General features: G+C 38.3%; 1 protein-coding gene across 2 annotated transcripts in view; it reads left to right on the top strand.

Moving 5' to 3' along the window:
• LOC103612261 (macrophage mannose receptor 1) overlaps positions 1–16,950 on the top strand; it is a 38,061-nt gene extending 21,111 nt beyond the window's left edge. For both annotated transcript variants that reach the window (XM_017729207.1, XM_008629874.2), the window contains exons 19-30: positions 369–469; positions 1,232–1,374; positions 2,475–2,580; positions 3,371–3,567; positions 5,057–5,159; positions 5,827–6,059; positions 8,040–8,205; positions 9,793–9,945; positions 11,402–11,518; positions 11,781–11,948; positions 13,028–13,063; positions 13,442–16,950. In XM_017729207.1, the coding sequence (XP_017584696.1) occupies positions 369–469; positions 1,232–1,374; positions 2,475–2,580; positions 3,371–3,567; positions 5,057–5,159; positions 5,827–6,059; positions 8,040–8,205; positions 9,793–9,945; positions 11,402–11,518; positions 11,781–11,948; positions 13,028–13,063; positions 13,442–13,641 (1,723 nt within the window). In that variant the 3' untranslated portion in view covers positions 13,642–16,950. The remainder of the gene's footprint in view (positions 1–368; positions 470–1,231; positions 1,375–2,474; positions 2,581–3,370; positions 3,568–5,056; positions 5,160–5,826; positions 6,060–8,039; positions 8,206–9,792; positions 9,946–11,401; positions 11,519–11,780; positions 11,949–13,027; positions 13,064–13,441) is intronic.
• The last annotated feature ends 3,828 nt before the right edge of the window (positions 16,951–20,778 follow it).

Below are 20,778 nucleotides of genomic sequence, written 5' to 3'. Positions count from 1 at the left end.
TATTGGACTGCCAGAGCTCCTTCTGGAGGAACCACTGCAAAGGAGTTAAATGCAGATTCAGAGAGTGATAATGCATGTTGAAATGTGTGCTCTCCCTTGGTTAAACTACATTGTACAAACACTGTTCTAAGTGAAATTTTTATAGGGGATATTTGTGTTATGAATAGGTAGATAATATCTGTTGAAAATAAAGACATTTTGGTCTTGATATTCAGGGATTTCATTATCTAAGGTCTTTTAATGCTAATGGAAACTCAATTTACAGACAGACTCGGCTGTAATTTTTTAAAAATATTTTTAACATGTTAAGGAAGATTTTTCTCAACTGTTTCAATGACTTTGTCTGAGCAACCACTACTGTTTTTCAGTTGGATGAGTGGAAGACCAGTGCACTATGCAGCTTGGGCACAGGGTGAACCCAACTTTGCACTAGCTCAAGAAAATTGTGTGGTTTTAAATAAAAAAGATGGTGAGTTACACAACTCTGGTTTTCAAAGTAATGTTATGGCTGCTGCTCTTCTAATGCTTGTTTAAAAACCTCTTGTCAATTTTCACCCATTCTTTACCAGCAATTTTGAGAAACATGCATAACGAAGACTAGTTGTTATATCTGAGGTTTCTTCAGGGGCAATATTATCCACAAAAGTGGAGTATAAGATATTGATTTTAGCAGGGAATGCAGTGGCAATTTGATCACTGATGTTTCAGCTGCACAAAGAAAATGTTCTATTCATATCAACAGCAATTATTTTTCTGAATAATTATCATTAGATAATAGTTATTTGAAATAACTAAATATTTATTTATTTATGAAAATAACTATTAAATTAATAATGTAATTTAAATTTATAATGATATTTTTATAATTAATTTTTAAATAATTAGATTATTGTTTTAATAATAAGAGAATAGTCAGCAAAGGAACAGAACATATATGGAGTTTCACATTCTGTAGTGCTTTCACTGACAAAGCATTACTTTACACTTGCATCTTTCAGTGCAACAAAGCTGGTTGGGAGGGTTCTACTCAGAGGCCATCTCATCTGGCCACTTCCCTGGTCACAGCAGGACCAAAGTGTCCTTGTATACAGTGATAATGGGAGGTAGATGCAGGTTATCACACGTTTCCATGAAGATTGCTTCTGAACTTATAAGCACAGAAACCAGTTCACTTTCCCACAAATTTCAATCTTATTCAGTGTCTTATTACCTAAACTTCGATCGATTTCAGGCTTGTGGAATGATGTCAGCTGTGGTTTTTCCAATGGCTATATCTGTGAGAGGCACAGAGGTTTTATAAATGCAACCCTCCCTTCAGCAGTACCTTCAACTCCAGGAGGATGCCCTGCAGACTGGATTTTATTTAAAAATCAGGTATGATGCTTCCATCTAAGCACAATGATATTACTGCTTGGGAAGGTACTTAAAGACAAACATAAGGCCTTTTGTCTCTCAGAAATCTTTTGTCAGTTGCATTAAAAAATGAACCCATTGGCTAATTACTTCAAAATGGTGGTTTTACAGACTTTTACTTGTTTTCCTGAGAATTGGTCACCTGACGTACATTGGGAAAACTGTTACATTTTATATATGTTTCAAAAAATTGAAGAACTGAATTAATCTGAAAGCATCAGGCATAGCAAAAAATCAGTCATTTGAGATGGAACAAATCAGAAATAACGCAAAGTTTTTCCAAACAGACTTCAATGTAACACTTGCCTCTTCCCAAAAGGGACTAACTTGATGTGCTTAATAATCAAGGGTTCTATTTCCTAATATATACAGTATTGTTATGAAGGCACCCATGGATATCACACCAGGTGAGTTTATGCCAGGTTACAGTCATCAAAGATACTATTTTCCACAAACCTTGCCAAGACTGTGCTCCTGGCATGGCACAGAGCAGAGACTGAGCTGTAAACATGGAGAGGGCACACGAGGCACACTCATATCAGAACGTTTTAAGGTGAATATGTACTGGTAATGTGATGGTTACACACATTTTAAGAAATTGGTCATTCTTCCATTAATAAAAGAGGTGTACTATGAAGAAGGCTGAATAAACAAGAGAGTGCTCTGACCATAGACACTAGGTTAAAAAGGTTTTTCAGAATTTCCAGCAATTCCACACCTGGGATGGGCTTTTCCTATAGAGTCAGCACTTTGTCATTTATTTGTGATGTTGTATGGCATCTCGAAATCTCTGAGTTAGTTAGCACATTGGATCCTCATTGGACTCCTACCATGCTTTGTAAATAGCTGTTTGAGTTTTGTTGTGACTTTCTCAGTCCCTTGCAGAAAGACAGAGAGCAAATTTAAAACTTGTGAATGGTTTGATTTGGCTCCAGATACAAGTTAACTTCGAAAAAATATTCTGGGGGTCTGAGTTAGGTGAATTTTTACTTAAACTAGTGTAATTCATACCTAAATTCTTTTTGCTGTCACTCTAACAGTCTATACTTATTTTTCCCTAGTGTTACAAATTTTTTGGGTCTGGCTATGATTACTGGAATACTGCAAGAAGAGTTTGCATGAGCCTTGGAGGAAACCTGGCAAGCATACCTAATGTACAAGTTCAAGGTATAGTGCAACAGCCCCTTAGGTAATAGAGAGCCTTTACTCTGTAGACAGTGGACATTTCCTGCAAAGAAGGCAAGCGTCAGCGTGTAAATATATACATTTTATAGTTTGTATACTCAACATTGGTTATAGGCCAAGGCATGAAATGCTTTTAGAATTGAACAATCTGTTTGGGGCATGCTAGTGATGCTAAGGATTGCTTCCTCATGTATCATGCAAAGTGTCTTACATTATTTATAGGCATGAATTTGCATAAAATTAAAAATCCAGATCTAGCATTTGTAGCTTTAGACACAAAGAAATAAACAGAATGCATGGTCTGTTTCTGCTAGAAATAGATTGGGATATACTTCTGTACCTCTGCCTAAATTCTGCTACTTAATTTAGCAGAATGTCAGAGAAAGGCATATTTTCACCTTGCCTATGTTCCCTGTCTTCCATTTGCAGCTTTACATAGCCACATATTTCCATCAGTCAGGTGGCTCATCCTGACTGTTGAAATAAGTGAACTCATTAGATATCATGGTGGTCAGACAGGTTTTTTTGTTTCTTTTCTCATTCCAATCTTGCTTCATTGTTCCCAAATACTTTAACTCTTTGAGACTTTTCATGGGCAAGGGCTTGGCATAACCTTGAAATAATGGACTCAGATAAATTTCTGATCAAATGTCATTAAAATGTTTTTAGAAGACTTTAATGAACAAAATAGTTAAGTATTTGTTTATGAGTTGATATTTTGACTGATGACATGACACATTAATTTTTTCCTCTGTTGGCTTTTTTTTTCTAGCTTTTCTCACTTACCATTTGAAGGATGTTTCAAATGATCCTTGGATTGGCTTGAATGATATGCTCAGTGAACTCAACTTTGTTTGGTCTGATGGAAGTGCTCTCTCATATACAAACTGGGCTAAAGATTCCCCAAAACTTGTGGAACCTGTTTTGTATCCTAGTCTACATCCAGAAGATGGCCACAATCTGCAACAGGTAAATATTGCTTAGTGTTTACCATCAAGTCTAAACCTTGGAGGAGCAATACCACTTCCAGTAAGCAGCTCACTTCACTACAGACATTGCCCAAGCCTTCTCCATTGGTTGGTCATCTATCTTTAAACTGGGTCTAGAGGTAAAACCTTTCAATGTTTGAGTAGTCTAGTTATCTCAGAGCATAAAATGGCATTGCTGTAATTTTGTCAAAGTATTTGGCAAAATTGCAGCAATGGCAGATTGAATAAAGATTGGATATATTGAATACAGCTTTCCTTTTCATAGTAAATTATCAAATTTTCAAAGAAAATAAATGCAACATTAGAAGTTTAGAAGTTAACACACAAATTTATTTTCATGTCTATGAAGGAAGGAGAAGAGGATGCAAGAGGAAAGAGTTCAGCTTTTTTACTTCTTCCCTATTTAAAATTGTAATTGAATTACTAAGGGCCAAAAGATGTCAACTACTTTCTAAGCCCATCAAACCCTCTCCACTGCTAGCACTGAAATTAAACCTCATAATGCTGTAAATAAAATAGCATTCTACATAATCATACCGATATAGACTGATTTGCACACCCACATTGCCTATCTTCCATTTATCCCTGTATCTTGTGTTCCAAACTTGCCCTTCACACGATGTCATTCCACTCCCTGTCCATTCTCCTATCATTTTGGTATCTGCACCTTTAAAAAAGCCAGGGATCTGGACAACCAACTTAGTCTACACCTGGGCCAATTCATGTTGTTCTTGCCCATGTAGCCATTGGTCAAGGCATGCAGGAAGACATAAATGACAGTACATAGCTCCACTGCAGCTCTAATAACACTAGGAAATATCAGGCAGGAAAAAAATGTGCAAGGTACATCCTACTTTCTCCTTCACCTTCAAGACACTAACAGCTCTCTCCTTCAGAGGATCATTTTCAAAGGACCAACAATCACCCCATGGCAGCTTAGTAGAGGAGATTGAGGTTTGTAATAAACTTGATGTTTCAGCTTCTTAAGCTGATCTGACGTAACTGAAAGAGAAATTCTAACAACTAGAGCAGATGACAGCTCTGCCAAGCACTGTAATTTAGGTGATTTCGTCTAGAACCGCCACTATTTAAAATCGGCTTTGCAAGTGAAATACAAAGCATGACCTCCATTTCATTCTTATTCAAAACCTTACTGATAGTAACCATTAGTTGGGATAGATAATGTGGAAGTAAGTTCTTGAAAATAATGCCTTTCAAGTATTTCTCCCAGAAAGTATCCAAAGGAACAAGCAGGCTGAGCTGAAGTGTGTACAACACGGGAGTTGGCCACCACAAAGGAGGTCGGAAAGGACAGAGAAGGATAAAAGAAAGGTGTTTCTAGAGTTGTAATACACCCTACAACATCAGAACTAAAAAACAAAAAGAGTGAAACTACTCAGGGAACTATAGTACTTTGTTTTATAACTTCTAATATCCATGTACCCATCTTCTTTCCCTTACTCCAACAGTTTGATTGTGTGTCTCTGAAGAGAGGTCCTCCTGATGACACAGGAAAATGGAACAATGAGGAGTGTTTTAAGTACAGAGGGTATATATGCCAGAAGGATAGTGGTGAGTTCTGTATTGTTAATCTTGAAATTGATAACAACAGGATTAAAATAACTTTTCTTGTTTAACATACTTTATTACAGTTGGGTTTTGGTTTTGTTTTGTTTTGTTTAATTTTGTTTTGGTTTTAAGGTAAAGGATCAGTAAAACCTGAGGGCCCATCCTCATCCTGCCTCCCAGTGTTACTTAGCCAGGTTTTTGAGAAAACATAGCAAAATATAGGAAAACTATTTTATTTTTTAAATTGTAATTGAATAGATGAAGCCCAGAAACATTTTAATTACGTATGTTCATAATGATCTATAGGGTATCAAAACTAGTAGGTTTGATATCCATATAAACCTGATAGTCATTAAGCTGCAAAGAGTATTTTAAAATAACAGTCAGGGCAGGTGTATTATTTCTGAATGAGGGAGTAAATTTACCTCTGCAATATAAGATACTGTGCATTTACTGATTCAAAATTGTCAGAGGCTGAAAATACATTTCTTTTATCAGACCTGTTGTTTTGAAGTTATGTTCAATTTTAAACGGCTAGGAAGAAGATGTTCCATTCCATTAGCAATTTTATACTAGGTTTGTAAATAATGATGTTACTCAGTTGCTCAAGTCAAATACATGACTCCAAATTTAACTGTTCTTGGGGTGTTTTTTTTCCTTTTTCCTACAGATCCTGAACTCTTTAAGTCACCAGCAACAGTGCTCGACTTTGCTTTTGACCATTCTAGTGGGATTAGCTATTCTGTCACCCATTCCAGAATGAACTGGGAGGAAGCACAAAAAAACTGCAATAAAAATGCTTCCGAACTTGCCAGCATTTTAGATCCATATAGCCAGGCACTGTTGTTCCTACTTGCAGAGGAATATGGAGAGCCTCTGTGGATCGGTCTTAACAGCAACATGGTGAGAACAAATATATTACATACTGTTATGATCCAGTTTTAAAGTGCAGGTTTGCACCTTAACGTGCAGAATTAAGGTGCAAACGAGACCATATGTCAGTGACAATAGTAAGAGCTTTATTGATGGTAAATATTAGAGAGAGAGAGAGAGAGAAAGAAAGGAAGGAAGGAAGAAGTAGAAGAGAAGTGGGGAGGACAGAAAGAGTGACAGGGACAATAATAGAACAAGGAAAATATCACCACTCCATGGATCCCAATGATGTTCGTTGATCCTCTCCAGCTGGTCTCTTGGTGGTGAAGGTTGCCAGAAGGCACAGAGTCCCACGGGTGTACATGCTCAGGCTGGGTGGGCATGTCCAGCCATGTCCCCCTGGGGTGGGGTCAGTCTCTCACAGCAGACTCTGGGTCTGTTGCACCACGTGCAGCCCTGTGGGGCCGAGCCTCTCACGTGAAAGTCCCTTGGATGTGCCCTGTGGGGTTGGGGGTTCCACAGCTGGGCCAGTTTGTGTAACAGAGGATGGGTGTTTATTGCCTCTCACCAGAGGTTACACCATGCACCCAAAACCTCCTCCTCCCCCCTCGGTTGGGGGCAGTCTGTGTAAACCTGGCTTCTGTGAGCTGTGCTCTCCCCCCACCCCAAACTCAACTGGGGACAGTTGCAGCTGGTGGCTTTGGCCTTTTGTGGATGCATATCTTTCCCTCAGAAAGATGGCTGAACATGTGTTACCCTTTATCTAATCAACAGTTTGACTTTCAGTTCAAAGTCCCACTCTTCAGGGAAGCTTCTTCGGTTGTAGCTTCTTTATAATGAGCAAAACTTTATATCAATGTTTGAGGCATTAGCTATTTTCAGTCTCTGACACATACAAGCAGTCAAGCTGACACAGGACCTGATTTTACTTTATGCTCTCATCTTGTTGCCCATTGGGATTTCTGCCAGTGTAGTGCTGAAAACAGCATGTTACATCAATGTAACAGCCATTTGCACTGGAAATCTTCAAATAAGACTCATACAGTAGAGATTTCCTTTAGCACGAGGAAATGTTCCTGCAAACCAGTATAGAACAATGTAGTGTGCTGTTTGGAGTCATTTAAAGTATCTATAAATTGTAAAATCTCCTACATTTTGAGTTGTTTTTAATCTAAAGGATATTCCAGGCACAATATCCTGCCCTCCTGCTCTGCATTTATGCACCTCGGTGATCAGTGGCAAGGTATCAGAGGTTGCACACCTGACACCTGAGATGGAACAATTTTTATGTGTGTGTTTATGCTCACACATTTTGCTAGAGTGGTCTTATTTATGGTAGCAATAGCAAACTACAGCTGTGAACAGAAACTGGGGCAAAAATTGGTAAAAGGAATATGGAGGCTATATGATATGGTACATATTGACCAAGAGCTATATTTTTTTAATTTGAAAATGCAATTGGCATAATTACTCCTATTAGAAGTTAGAGTGCTATGGAAAATAATCCTTTCTGGTTTTGAGATGTCTACACCAGTTGTATGACAGGAGAGGGTGAACATTTGGATGGTAGGTGTGTTTTGACATGCTACACTCTTCACCATGAATCACAGTCACGATAACTACAACAAAAGTGATGGTGATTACAGCTGCTTAAGAACACTCCCACACAAACTCCCATTTTCCATGCAGATGTCTGGATGGTTACACCAACATGATGTCTTATCTGACCCCTAGTTTTATGCCTTCTCTCATGCCCCCTTTCTTTTTTTCCCTTCCATTTCTCAGTGCTTGACAAATGCTCTGAATTAATGTTAGATACCTTTTGGAGGCATTCACATTTGCAGATGACAGACACGGTACTTTTTAGTCAGTTAGCATTTAAGAGCTAAGAAGGGGCACTAGTAAGCAGATGATTCTACACTGGTTACGTGAGAGTCCTCTTGAGGAACCTGTAGAGTAGCTATGTCACTGTAAGCAACCTTGAATTTACCATATAGATTTTACTTCCAGACCAATGGCAAGTATCAATGGATTGACAAGTGGAGTTTAGTTTACAGCAAGTGGTCCAGTGGAGAACCAAAACAGACATTAGCATGTGTCTACCTAGACACTGATGGCACCTGGAAGACAGCTTCTTGTGAGGAAAAACTCTTCTCTGTCTGTAAAAAATCAGATGGTAAGTAACTCCATACAAGCATTTTGACTAGAGGCTGTATAGTGCTATCAACTGTGCTAAATATAATAAGCCACTGGAAAAATACTTTGTTTATACACCAGGATAAATATAATACTTTGTTTATGCACCAAGAAGACAGGCGTAGCTAACTAGTTCTAAATACTGACATGAATTCTTTCCAAAAGTTAATTGATTCATAATAATTACCAAAAGCCTAAGAAACAAAGGATTGAATACTCACTTTTTTTAAACTATTCATTCTATTAGGAAAAGTAATTCACTTGCTATAAGACCTGTTTTTATTAGGCATTATATGAAATTCTGTATACAGTTTGGGGCACCAAAATTTGAAAAGCTTCTCAGTCAACTAGAGTTTTCATATGACCAGGTAACAATAATTAAAAGAAAAGATTGGAGTTGGACAAAAGACTAAGAAACCAAAGACTTTGAGAAACCATATTATCAATTCTAAATATTAAAAATGAGGCTTATGGGATGGAATTTAATTTTTCTATGTGTCTGATACAAATTGGGAAGGGGTGACAGACTTAAATACAGCAAGGAAAACTTTCTAATTGTATCAGTACATAAGTCTTTAATAAATACTGTGGACAGATCAGTGAATCTCTACCACTACAGCTTAATAAGAACAGACAGGACTAATATCTGTTAAAAACAATATATCAGCTTCATGTCACCTGTGAGCACAAAGATGAAGTAAATAACCCCTTGAGGAGCCTTCCAAGCAAAAACTTCTATAATTTATATGGAAATAACTATAAATATGATTTCAAAATCTAGCCATATTCTTGAATATGTCAACATTATGGAAGATCTTGAATCACTAGCAAATTTAAAGTTACATGCCCAATTATATTCTAAAATGTTTTAATTTGACAAAAATCCTCAGAATTCATATCTAATGTCTCTTTCCACTTTATTATTCTGGAAATCTCATTTGAGAGCTGAGTATTCCTTATCAGGGAAAGAAACAGACTGTAGAAGACTTTCAGGAAGAAAATGTAATTAGGCAGAATATGTATATTACATTCCATCTGAATTTATCTACCCAACCCAAAATCTTCTTATTATATCAGTCACTATGGAATGTATTCAGGATGCAGTTCAATAAAAAATCCTGCAACCTATGCTTAGTTATACTAACACTTTCACTCACAATCACAGTTTCTACTGTAAGGTTTTGTAAGGTTTTGGTCCTGTCAAAAAAAGAGACTGAAGTGTCAGAAGACATTTTAAAAACAGCAGTTTTAACTAATTAGGCAGATATTTATGCCAGAAAAGCAATTGTATATTTTATTGACTAGATTAACTACAAAAAATACCATTAGGCAGAATCTATTCTGCTTACAGACTAGCATATCTTCCTAATCACACTGATAAATAAATATGAAGAAAAATATTGTCTCAAACAGAAAATCAGAACCATATTCAAGCTCTTCTTAGAACAGGCTTTATTTCCACTAACATTACAAACCTAACACAGTAGTTTAGTTTTGTCTTACTAGTATAATGGGAAAAACAAATTACATAAAACAGCTGGGCTCCAACTTCCTGATCTCTCATCAGTAAGGGCCCCTACTGAGCCCCCACAACTTCCTGGAAAATGCCCTGAATCAAGAGGACACAAATCTTGGATACCTTTCTCTGGTCACTGCTATTATTTTGAGGCCTCCAAGAAAAGAAGTTGGTCTCAAGCTCATGAGGAATGTGCCCAGCTAGGTGAGTACTTCATCTTAGAAAGGTAGATAATGTGATTAAACACGTAAAATAATGGATAATATTGCTAAGCAAATCTCAAATTACTTTAAACTTCACATTTAATGCTTTTTTTGGTTGCTTTTCTGAGCATGCTTTTGCACAATAAAACTAATCTTTGTCAGAGACAGCATATGTCAAATATCAGGTGAAATATGAGTACCTCAAAAATATTTAATTCCTACTAGTTTTATGACAAAAAGTAATTAGGTAGAGAGATAAACACTTTTACAGACCCACTAAGGCACAGGCTGCAGTATTGGCTTTCCCTTCCCCAAACAAGCAGGGAATCCACACACAGTGTAAACTAGGAGACACAAAGTCATAGGATAGCTGTGTTTGTTAGTTCCAGGGCACAGTTCAGTAAGTGGATTTCACTGGCTGGACAACAAATGAGATTGAGGAGCTGTTTATCATTCATGAATCAGTAAAACACACTCAGCTATGCAGTTCCTGCTCTGGAACAGCCCCATGCTGCCCCCCTGGAGAGAAGAGCATTACCTTCACCAGAGAAAAAGACACTTTGCTCCACATTTCCAAGAACTGGTGTGATGCAACACATATTTCAGTGTAAGAACAGGAAACATCCTATACATTTCTAAAGGCACTTCCTCATATATTTGAAAGCCCTGACCTGTAACTGAGTAAACAGAAAAAGTTGCTTTGCAAAGGTGTTTTGCTCTACAGCTGTACGACAACAGAATTCCTGGAGTGGTTTTGTAGGAAGATAAATCAAATAATTACGACAAAAAGTAAACATTACACTAACAACCAGGATGAAAGGTTACAATCGGACACTGCTCCATGTTCTAAATTCCTACACTTTTGCCTGCCTGTTACCCACTGGCCAGGACAGGAAGGTGGTCATTTCCCAATGATCCCAATACAGCTTTGTGTACTTGCAATGCCAGGGCATATGGCAATTATAAATCAACTTCTGGACATCTTCTGGACTGTAACCTCCAGCTGCTGACACATCCTAGCTAACCTGTTATCATCAGGCACAGCCAAAACTGCTGCCGAGCCACTGATGGGGGATGGAGGCATAGTGGTGGTAGGCATGGTGGTGACTACATCGCATGTACCTCTTTCAGCCTACTTGCATCACAATCTGGGATGTGGTCAGACCTGTCCAAAAAGTATTGCAGGAGAGAAATTATTCTTCTCTAAAATACCAAAGACTAAAAAAATCCAGAAAAATTCAGAAAATCCGTATCTTTGCACAGGTTTGCATACATACAACACAAAGTCACGCGCAAAAAAAAATACAATACAGTGATATAATACCCACAGCAAGACTAGTGTTGTCTATATGGAAGCGTTGGTGTCTTTTATACATTTTTGCATATTTTTTATGTGTTTATTGACTTGACCTCTAAGAAAATGAGCCACTGTGACTTGTTCCTTAATATTTTTTCAGGTGCTGATTTGGTATCAGTAGGAGCCTATACTGAAGCAAACTTTCTGTCAGAAACAATTAAGATACTCCATGGAAAATCACTGAACTTTTGGGTAGGGCTAAAAAAAGGTGACAGAGGTAATATCTTTAATCATATGTTACCCTATCATATGAAATTACATGTTATGTTAAAAAGAAATCAACTTTGTACACTTGAAAGTACATATATATATATATAAACTACACAAAGTTCACTACAAAGTATGCTTAAATATGCCTAAAATTAGAATTGAAACATTTAACTGACTATTCATGTTATAAATTTTTTTTCTCCACCACAACTCGTTTTATTTGTCTAAACCCCTGTATTTTATACATATACATGTATTTTTAATATTAGGAGAGTGGGTATGGACAGATAAATCTGCAATGGATTTTGTCAACTGGAAAGTGGGAGAACCTTCAAACCACAGGCTTAAAAACTGTGGAGAACTATGTGCATTGTCTGGCTCCTGGAACACCAACCTCTGTTCTTTCAAAAAAGGCTATATCTGTAAAAAACTAAAAAGTAAGTAGTATTTCTAATACGTTAAGGTTAATAATGTCTAATAAATTATTTTCATTGTGTAACATAGAAATGTAAAATATTCTAAGTTTGTGTGCAAAACCAATTGACTCTAATGGCAGCATGTGTCTGTCTAAATACTGACAAGCCCCACATGGCTTCTGACTGCCTTCTCAGAAGGCTGCATCTCCCCTATGTCCTCCAGAACTACCATCTGCCCCATGCAGCCATCACAAATACTTCAGACCCCTATGTCTAGGTGAAAGCTAAGCTCAAAAGCAACACTTTCTTTAATTTCAGATGAATATATTAAACAGAATCTTGTTCTGATGAGTGCAATGCAAACTGTCTTGTAGAAATGCTGGACTTGGTGATTCCTTTCCTTACTGACCACTGATCTGATGGATTACAGAAATACCATGACAAACATTCTTGTGGCACTCTTTATCTACAGTATGATAGAATCATGTTTAATAAAATACTTTTTGTATCCTAATAGAAAAAATATAATCTGTAAGAAAATGCATGAGTTTGATTACCAACTGAGATTAAATCAGAATATGGAAATTTTGTCTGGTTAAACTTCATATTTCTGTTCACCTTTCTATTACCTGCTAAGTTCAGGAAGTGCAACTACCAGAGGAACCACATCCAGATGGAATGGTTATCTCTCTCTGACAGAAGGGGCTACAACAATGGAAAACTCTTTTCAGCTCAAGTAAAATGCTCATGATAACACTCAAGACCTCCTTTCAGGAAACACCTTAAATGACTAAGGATCCTGTGGGGAGTTTCTCAGAAATGAATATATTTTAAAACACTTTTTGAAATAACAGAAATCTGTCTCTACAAGTTGTTTTGGGTATCTCAACTGAGGAAGTCAGATGCTCTTAGAATGAGAGACCCAAACATCCTACTAGAGTTTTATACATGCTGAACTCCATCTCTCTGGGTTAGTAACTGTCACCAGAACCGGAATTTAGGGGGTAATTGTCAGAAACACTGGTACTTAGGAACTTGGAAATGCCTCTTTCTCTTTTTTTTTAAGCATCCAGAATAAACTTTATTTTTCCTTCCAAAAGCTCCTGAAAACAAAGAGATGTCAACAGAAAATACAGGTAAGCATACTTCCTTTTAAGCAGAATAATAAGGGCATGCTAAAATAAAACAGGAATATAATTACATAGTTTCTCAGTATTAGTTTTGAGGGTGTTTAAAAAGTTTATAAGCTTTTACTCTGTACCTCAGTGTAGGATACATAGGTTATCCTGAAGTAGATATTGGTTTACTTTTTTATTTATATTTTTAATATTAGGCTTTGATCAGATTTAATTATATTTTGTTTGGTATTTGTAAAAAAAACCCTGAAGCACATGTTGAACTGAAAAATGACATGCACATTGAATTTTTCTGCTTTCTGGTTATAGAAGTTTCATTTATTATTAGATTCTGAAATCTTTTAACCTCAAAGGTTATTCCATTGTATATCCCTACAGAAGAGAAAATTGAGAAAGTACTTTCTGCTGGCGTCATTTGGCTGTTCATTCTTCTAGCCCTCTCTATAGTTGGAGCTGGAAGTATAATTTATTTCTACTCGAGGAAGAAAAGACAAAACCTGCCACATATTTCAACCAGAATGAGTGGATCAGAAGCAACTGTGGATATTCAAGGAAAAGACGCACATACAGACATGTAGTCTGACCAAATGCCCATGTGATCCAGCTAACAAAAACCTGGCTACAAATCAGTGAAATCTGACCCCAGCTTTTTGTTTTCCTACCCAGACAATAGTCTCCTGTCTTCTCAAATACAGAGTTCATGGACTTACATAAATACATACATACATCTTCCAAAAATCCTTCCAAAGTGTTACAGAGTTGTTTAGACTGGGGAGTGTATGTGTTTTTCATATAAATGCGCATGGCTGAAAAGTTGGCTCCAGAAGTATTATGGGAAAAATCTGACAGATATTTACTATGTGAAAATTACTTTATTTAACTCAGAAATTCTCCTTTTTTACACACATTACTCATAACTTTAAATTGTTTTTCCCTGGGTGCTACTTCAGTGGTATCTAGGCTATGATGGGAATCACAGAATCACAGAATTAACTAGTCTGTAAAAGACCTTTGAGATCATCAAGGCCAACCACTGCTCATTTCAGGTTTTCAGCTTCATAGTTTATGATACTATCTTTTCATTTATGTAAAACCTGTTATGATATATGCATCTGTGGATTAAGTATTACTTGCTTACAAAAAAAAAAAGACAAAAAGTTGTAAAAAAATTGAGGAGGCACACTTAATTTTACCTCTAGTCTGAATTTTTGGATTATGACATTTCCTACAGCCTTGTAATATTCTAGTAGTCTGCAAATATCCATATTTTTCTGCAGTTCAAATTAATAGTAAAGATAGAACAGGAGATGATCTTGCCATTGGGTTTTATTTCAGTAATGATTCTTTCAGTATGCAGAGCTGCCCCTTTTTAAATCCAAGCATGTATAATAAATGGCTATGTTATAGTGCATTATGTAATTCTTTGGTGCAGAGATATAAAATCCCTGGCATGCTTTTTGAAAATACATTCTTTCTTTTTTGTTGTGATTTCATTTGATAATGTGCTGCCTAGACCCTTCTCAGCTTTTCTTCCATTGTACCAGTAGCAGGGTTTGCTTCAGGGGGCAGTTTATCATTCTGCATATTTTAAGACATGCATCATCCCTCCTGAGGAATGGAAACACCTTTCCCCAAGCCACAAGAGGGCATGTGGCACTAACTGGCCTCACTGAAGAAGCATATGGAGGAGCAGGACTAGAGCAGAGGAGCTTCTACCAAATGTGGGTACTGGGAAACAGATTCCTTCTTTGGCCCTTCTGTCTGGATTGCTCACTAACTCCACATGCTTACGGTCTCTGACTGACAAAAAGATGAGGCCACACTAAAAATCTCTGCAAGGGAAAAAAATCTCTGGAATAAGTGGAATAGGTTTCTGCACCAGGACATCTGTGTCTATGCCTGAGCAGCTTGAAAACACACTTGAATTACCTCTATTTTCTAAATTTCTTCTAGATAACCATCAAGCAATAAAGACTTCTAACTAAAAATATTATCGATAGTTAGAATGGAAGTACCCCCTTCCTCGAGGAATACTTATTTCAGATGTTATAACAAGGGCTATCTTAAAATATGGGTCACCCTGGGTAACGTTTCCTCCTGAGAGTTCAAATTTTTCCCAGCCCTCCTTTGCTGGATGGACACACGTTATTCCACACATTATTCTATACCTTTGGCTAAGCTGGTAAAGAGCTCTCACTAATCACAGATATAGGAAGATGTCTGAAGATTGCATGGCCTTCTCTTTCTTACTTAACAAAGTAATGTCATACAGACATAAGATCTTTTAACCAAGACCTGGTTCAAAACAAAACAAAACACCAAAAAACTCCAAAACTCCCACCACAAAAAAATCCCCAAACCCAAAACTCCCATCCATAGGTTATTTAAAATAGAGTTAAAATTTAAGTATATTTTACAATTTATGTCATTTGAACACTTTGTAAAGCCCAGAGACAACAGCCTTCAGATAAAAGTTCCTTAAGTTACTTTAATAAGTCCTGTAATACCAACTCCTTGCAATAAAGAAAGTCATTGCTGTTTTCAGGAGAAAATAGGAAGTAGCTGGGAGAGCTTTGCACGAAACTGTGCAAATGAGAAAAACACCACCTGCTTCCCATGGAGATGACTAGAGATAGAACTGTTTCCTGGTATGTACTACAGATATCTGGGAATACACAGTTCTGCTTGCCCTTTGGATAAGTGAGTAGGGAAAACGCTTTTCCTGGTCTATGTTGGCAAACAGTACATGCTGCTGGATCCTACTGTATTTATGCCCGGCTTAGTGAATCTGATAAATTAAAGTTACCTTTCCCAAAAGAAAAAAGGAAACATACAACATAAGAGACTGATTTTTTTAGAGGTATTTATAAGTTAACTATAAAAATTGGGAGTTCATAACAGAAGTATTCTGGTGACCAAATTCAGCACAGCCTGGGACCTTCAGAGGAGAAGCCTGGCTGGTATCACCACCATGCAGGAAGCACGGAGAGCTCAACAGTCAGGCTGCTCTGCAAGCCAGCTCTACGTGTTACCATATGAAATTATTTTGATATATGTGTATTTTTATGTCCAGCTATTCTGTGGTTGGGCTGAACACCGTGACTGAACAAGAACTGGACAGTATCACAAGTTAGACATGAAGCATTGTTGCTGATCCCCCTGCAAGGTACTGAGAGACCACAAAGACTGATCCAAAATGTCTCTGACAGAAAGACAGAGAGCACTGTGGTGAGAACAGCAATGAAAATAAGCGAGTGCAGAGTGAGCCAGTGCGGTGGTGATCACACCTGGGGACAGGGGCTGAAAGCCATAGCCCTGACCAGACCTGCTCACACCTGGCAGCCACTGTCATCATTACCTGCTGTTTGCTGTGTGGGACAGCACTGCCAGAGCAAGGACACATCATTCTGCCTACAGTTTCTCAAACAGCTGAACAGCCACTGGGAAGAGACCAATGCATCTGAGCACCGATTCCTCAGCATTTGTCATTTGGACCTGACATTGGATATGAGCAAGACATTGCCCACATACCTCACATTGCTCAGACACAGAAGAGGGCTAGGTTGCACTTGGTTAAACTCCACAAGACAAAGAAGGTCCTTACCCCTTTCAGTGCTTAATCTCAGATCCCAGTGTTTCTGCTCAAGTATGTTGTTTGCATGTTTCTCTTTTCTTTTCAAAAAGTCCTCTATACTTAAAATCGCTGTCAGTTCAGTGCTTCAGAATAACAAAAAAATTGCTTATTGTGAATGCTGCTGTTTAAATTAGATTCAGAGTGGAGAAGACACTTCAGCACTCATGTCTAATGTAAGTGTTTCATACTGATGTGTGTGATGTGGGATTTTTTCCTCTCATTGTCATAAATAAATGGTGCCTGATTTTCCTCATTTTTAATCCTTACCACTTGCAATGACAACATAATCTCTTTCATATGTAGGCTCAGCTATCTAAGGCGCCTGAAGGGGATGGAATTCATCTCACATAATGCAGATATCTAAAATGCAGCCGTATCTAGCTAAACTGCTCACCCAAGGTCATCACTGTGGTCAGCACAGAAGGATGGATACATTAGGGTGCAATTACTTGATCTGGTCTAGAGACTGGTGAGAACTCTAGACTCTCTCTGGCACAAAGCAAGCCTAAACCAATTATCTCACAGTAAATGAGTTCTGCAGAATCCAGTTCTTAATTGATATCTTATGCAATTTGGTACAACATGCAGTAATAGCTTTTTGTTGATTATATTTATCATCAATAGCTCCAGGCTAATCAGAAAACAGATATCAAAACCCATCCTCATAGATTTTTCTTCCCCTGACTTGGAAGTCATTACTTTTGGAAACAAAGCATCTATCAAATTAAAAAATTTCTGTTATTTTTATTTCTCATACTAATTCAGAACGGAGGCTGAGCAGGTAGCATTTCTTAAGTAAATGTTAAGAACACTGACAGAAGCTCCTGTGAAATTACAAATAAAATTCCATGGCAAGCATCTACCTTTGTACCTCCACAAACACTTCCCAACCTAGTGCCAAGACAGGTCAAAAATCAGTGAAGTGTGTCTTCTCATAGTCTTGATACAATCTCTGTGTTTAAAGTACGCCAAACTGTTTCCCTGAGCAGCTGCTGACATGTTCACACCACTGAATGCTTGGGAAGGTTAAGTTGTGCTGAGCATCAGGAATGAAGGCTCTGCCACTTCTGTCTCTATCACTGATACATAGAGTTAAGGAAGAAAAACTGAGCATAAAAGTCCTGTTCAGTCCCATACCAAGTGCTGCTGCTAAAAGTTTCCTCTCCTTTTCTGCACAGACTGCCATAAAACCACTTCACCTATTTTGGCTACATTCTGTCGATATTTTTCCCATCTATTTCCTACTATATCCATGATATTTATGCTGAATTTAAGCTAGAATAGAAGACTGGTATTTTTGATCATCAGGCCGATAATTGCTGTTTACCAAGAATTGTTCAATTTTTAATTCAGCTAAATTTGGACAGAATTTATTTTTAATTTCTGCAACCCCATTTCTGTTCAGAATATCATAGATAAATCTTACATCGTTAATACGTAATGTCATAGATAAATCTTAACTATCACCTAAACACCATTAATCATTAATATCTTGTAAATCTCAGCCACTCCACCCAATGCTGCCCTCATGCAATGTATGAAACATTTCTGAAGTACATAGCATTATGTTCCTAATGGTTTCAAGTGATGCCATGTTCCACTGGTAAAAAGTGATCAGAAATGGCTCATTACTTGAACTGTATTAACAAATAATTTTCAAATTCTTTGCACAAATACACAGAGGCAGGTGGGTAGAGAATGGATTGAGAGCAGCCCTACCGAGAAGGACTTGGGGATGCTGGATAAGAAGCTGGACATGAGCCAGCCATGTGTCCTTACAACTCGGAAAGCCAAACATGTCCTGGGCTGTATCAAAAGAAGTGTGAGCAGCAGGTTGACGGAGGTGATTCTCCCCCTCTGCTCCTCTCTGGTGAGACCCCACCTGGAGTGCTGCATCCAGCTCTGGGGTCACTGGCACAGGAAAGACATGAACCTGCTTAACCAAGTCCAGAGGAGACCACCAAGATGATGAGGGGGCTGGAACACTTCTGCTGTGAAGAAAGGCTGAGAGAGATGGGGTTGTTCAGCCTGGAGAAGAGAAAGCTCCAGGGAAACTCAGAGCACCCTAACTACAGGGGGCCACAAGAGAGCTGGAGAAAGACTTCTTACAAGATCATGCAGTGATAGGACAAGGGGGAATGGCTTTAAACTTAAAAAAGGCAGTTTTAAATTAGATGTTAGGAAGAAATTCTTGACTGTGAGTGTCCTGAAACACTGAAACAGGTTGCCCAGAAAGTCATGGATGGCCCATCCCTGGAACTGTTCAAGATCAGGCTGGATGCAGCTTTGAGCAACCTGGTCTCTGGAAGGTGTCCCTGCCCATGGCAGAGTGGTCCTTTCCACCCCAAACCATTCTAGGATTCTGTGAAATTAACTTACTGTTAATTCTCCTCCTTTTCCCCAATTTATTCTCTTTACTCTTTACCAAATCTTGCCATTTTTATAAATTTTGTCTCAACAATTATTTTTTAAAACATTTTCAAAGGAACACCGGTTACTCACTTGTCACCCTCCAAAATACATCCAAGATAACTTTTAGCAGCCAACTGCTTCCAGTTATTGGCAGTGGTGATTACCACCAATGTCTAGGTTATTTTCTTTCTATTTCAGAGCGAAGACCAGTCTATTTTAGTTGGAAGGTTCTTACAGTGACCATCTAACCCAATTGGATTGCCTGATCAATTCAGGTCTGACAAAAGTGTGTTGTTAAGGACAGTGTTCAAATACATCTTAAACACTGTCAGGCTTGGGGCATTGACCACCCTCTATGAAATCTGTTCCAGTGCATGACCGCCCTCTTGGTAAAGAAATGCTTCCTATTGTTCACTCTGAACCTTTCCTGGTGCAGCAATGAACCATTCTCTTAACAAGCACCTCTCTTCTCCCCCTAATTTTCTTTTCCTGTTGTGATTTTGGTATTAAGTTCAAAATTTAAATGTTAGAAGGAATTCAAAGTATTACATCATAGTCTTTCAGGATCTCTTTTTACATCAAGGAAAGTGGACTAGTTACTGCAGTTACCTAACCTGGCATATAGTAGGATTCTCTAAGAGAAAACCCACTCCATTTCCCAAACTTCCTATCTACCATATACAAGTTTGGAAAATACATTTACAAAGACATTTAAATCTAAGTTTCTCATGTTATAATCTCAGCACTTTTGTTAAATACTTAAGAATATTTTGCAAAATGTTGTGGTTGAGAAAAAGTATTTGAAATTAAACATATGATACAGTTTTATGTTCATTTAGCGCTCAAGCACAACTAAAGAAGGTTTTTTTTTCCTAACTGAACGTTAGTTTTGTCCAGTAGGTTTCCGCAATTCCCAGCTGTTCCTAACTTCGTAATTTCTTGTTCATAACTTTGCTGCATGTTCAGAGGAAACTGTTCAACTTCATGACTTGATCCGTTTTTAAATAGAAACAGAATTTGAATGGTTTATATTATTCTGGACTTTGTCTGAGTCAGGTTCCAGGTATTTCTACAGAAGATGCGAAATGGAGAAATATTATTCCCACACAGGCATTCAGATGACAAATTGGCATTGGCATCCCAATATTCCATGATCCACACACTGAGGACAGGGCTTCATCGAAAAGTAAGCTTTTGTTACTACCTCCTGGAACTACAAAGCAGTTGAAGAGGATCCTCCCCATCCTGGGGTACTTGTAGATGTCTCTTATGACTGGTTATTGAGCTGAGGAATGACCATTGGAGAGTGTATTTTCACGCAGTGAAAGAGCCCAGGTTTGGTGTGTACCTCGAAGACTGACACTGGCTGGCACTGCGGGCTTGTGGAGTCTTCAGGCTGGAAGATATTCACAGCCCCACTCGGTGCCACGGGCTGGACTCTGTCATTTCCAATCCCAGCCTGGAGCGACTCCGTGGCTTGGCCATCCCTCCCTCTGCCGGGGCAGCCACGCCTGACGAAGGAACAGCGCCGCAAAGTGAGGGAAGACTGCCCCAACCCTGTTCTGTCCCTTTCACTGAGCCCCGGGCTTGAAGTCCCGCAGCCTTCCCCGACGCGGGGCATCATCCCGGTGGGGCTGCAGGACCCGCACCTCACACCCGCCCTGGGCCG

This window comes from Corvus brachyrhynchos, unplaced genomic scaffold (assembly GCF_000691975.1).
Source record: "Corvus brachyrhynchos isolate BGI_N302 unplaced genomic scaffold, ASM69197v1 scaffold142, whole genome shotgun sequence".
Lineage (NCBI taxonomy): Eukaryota > Metazoa > Chordata > Aves > Passeriformes > Corvidae > Corvus > Corvus brachyrhynchos.
The sequence above is the reverse complement of the archived record's forward strand: the minus strand, read 5'-3'. Positions and strand labels throughout refer to the sequence as shown.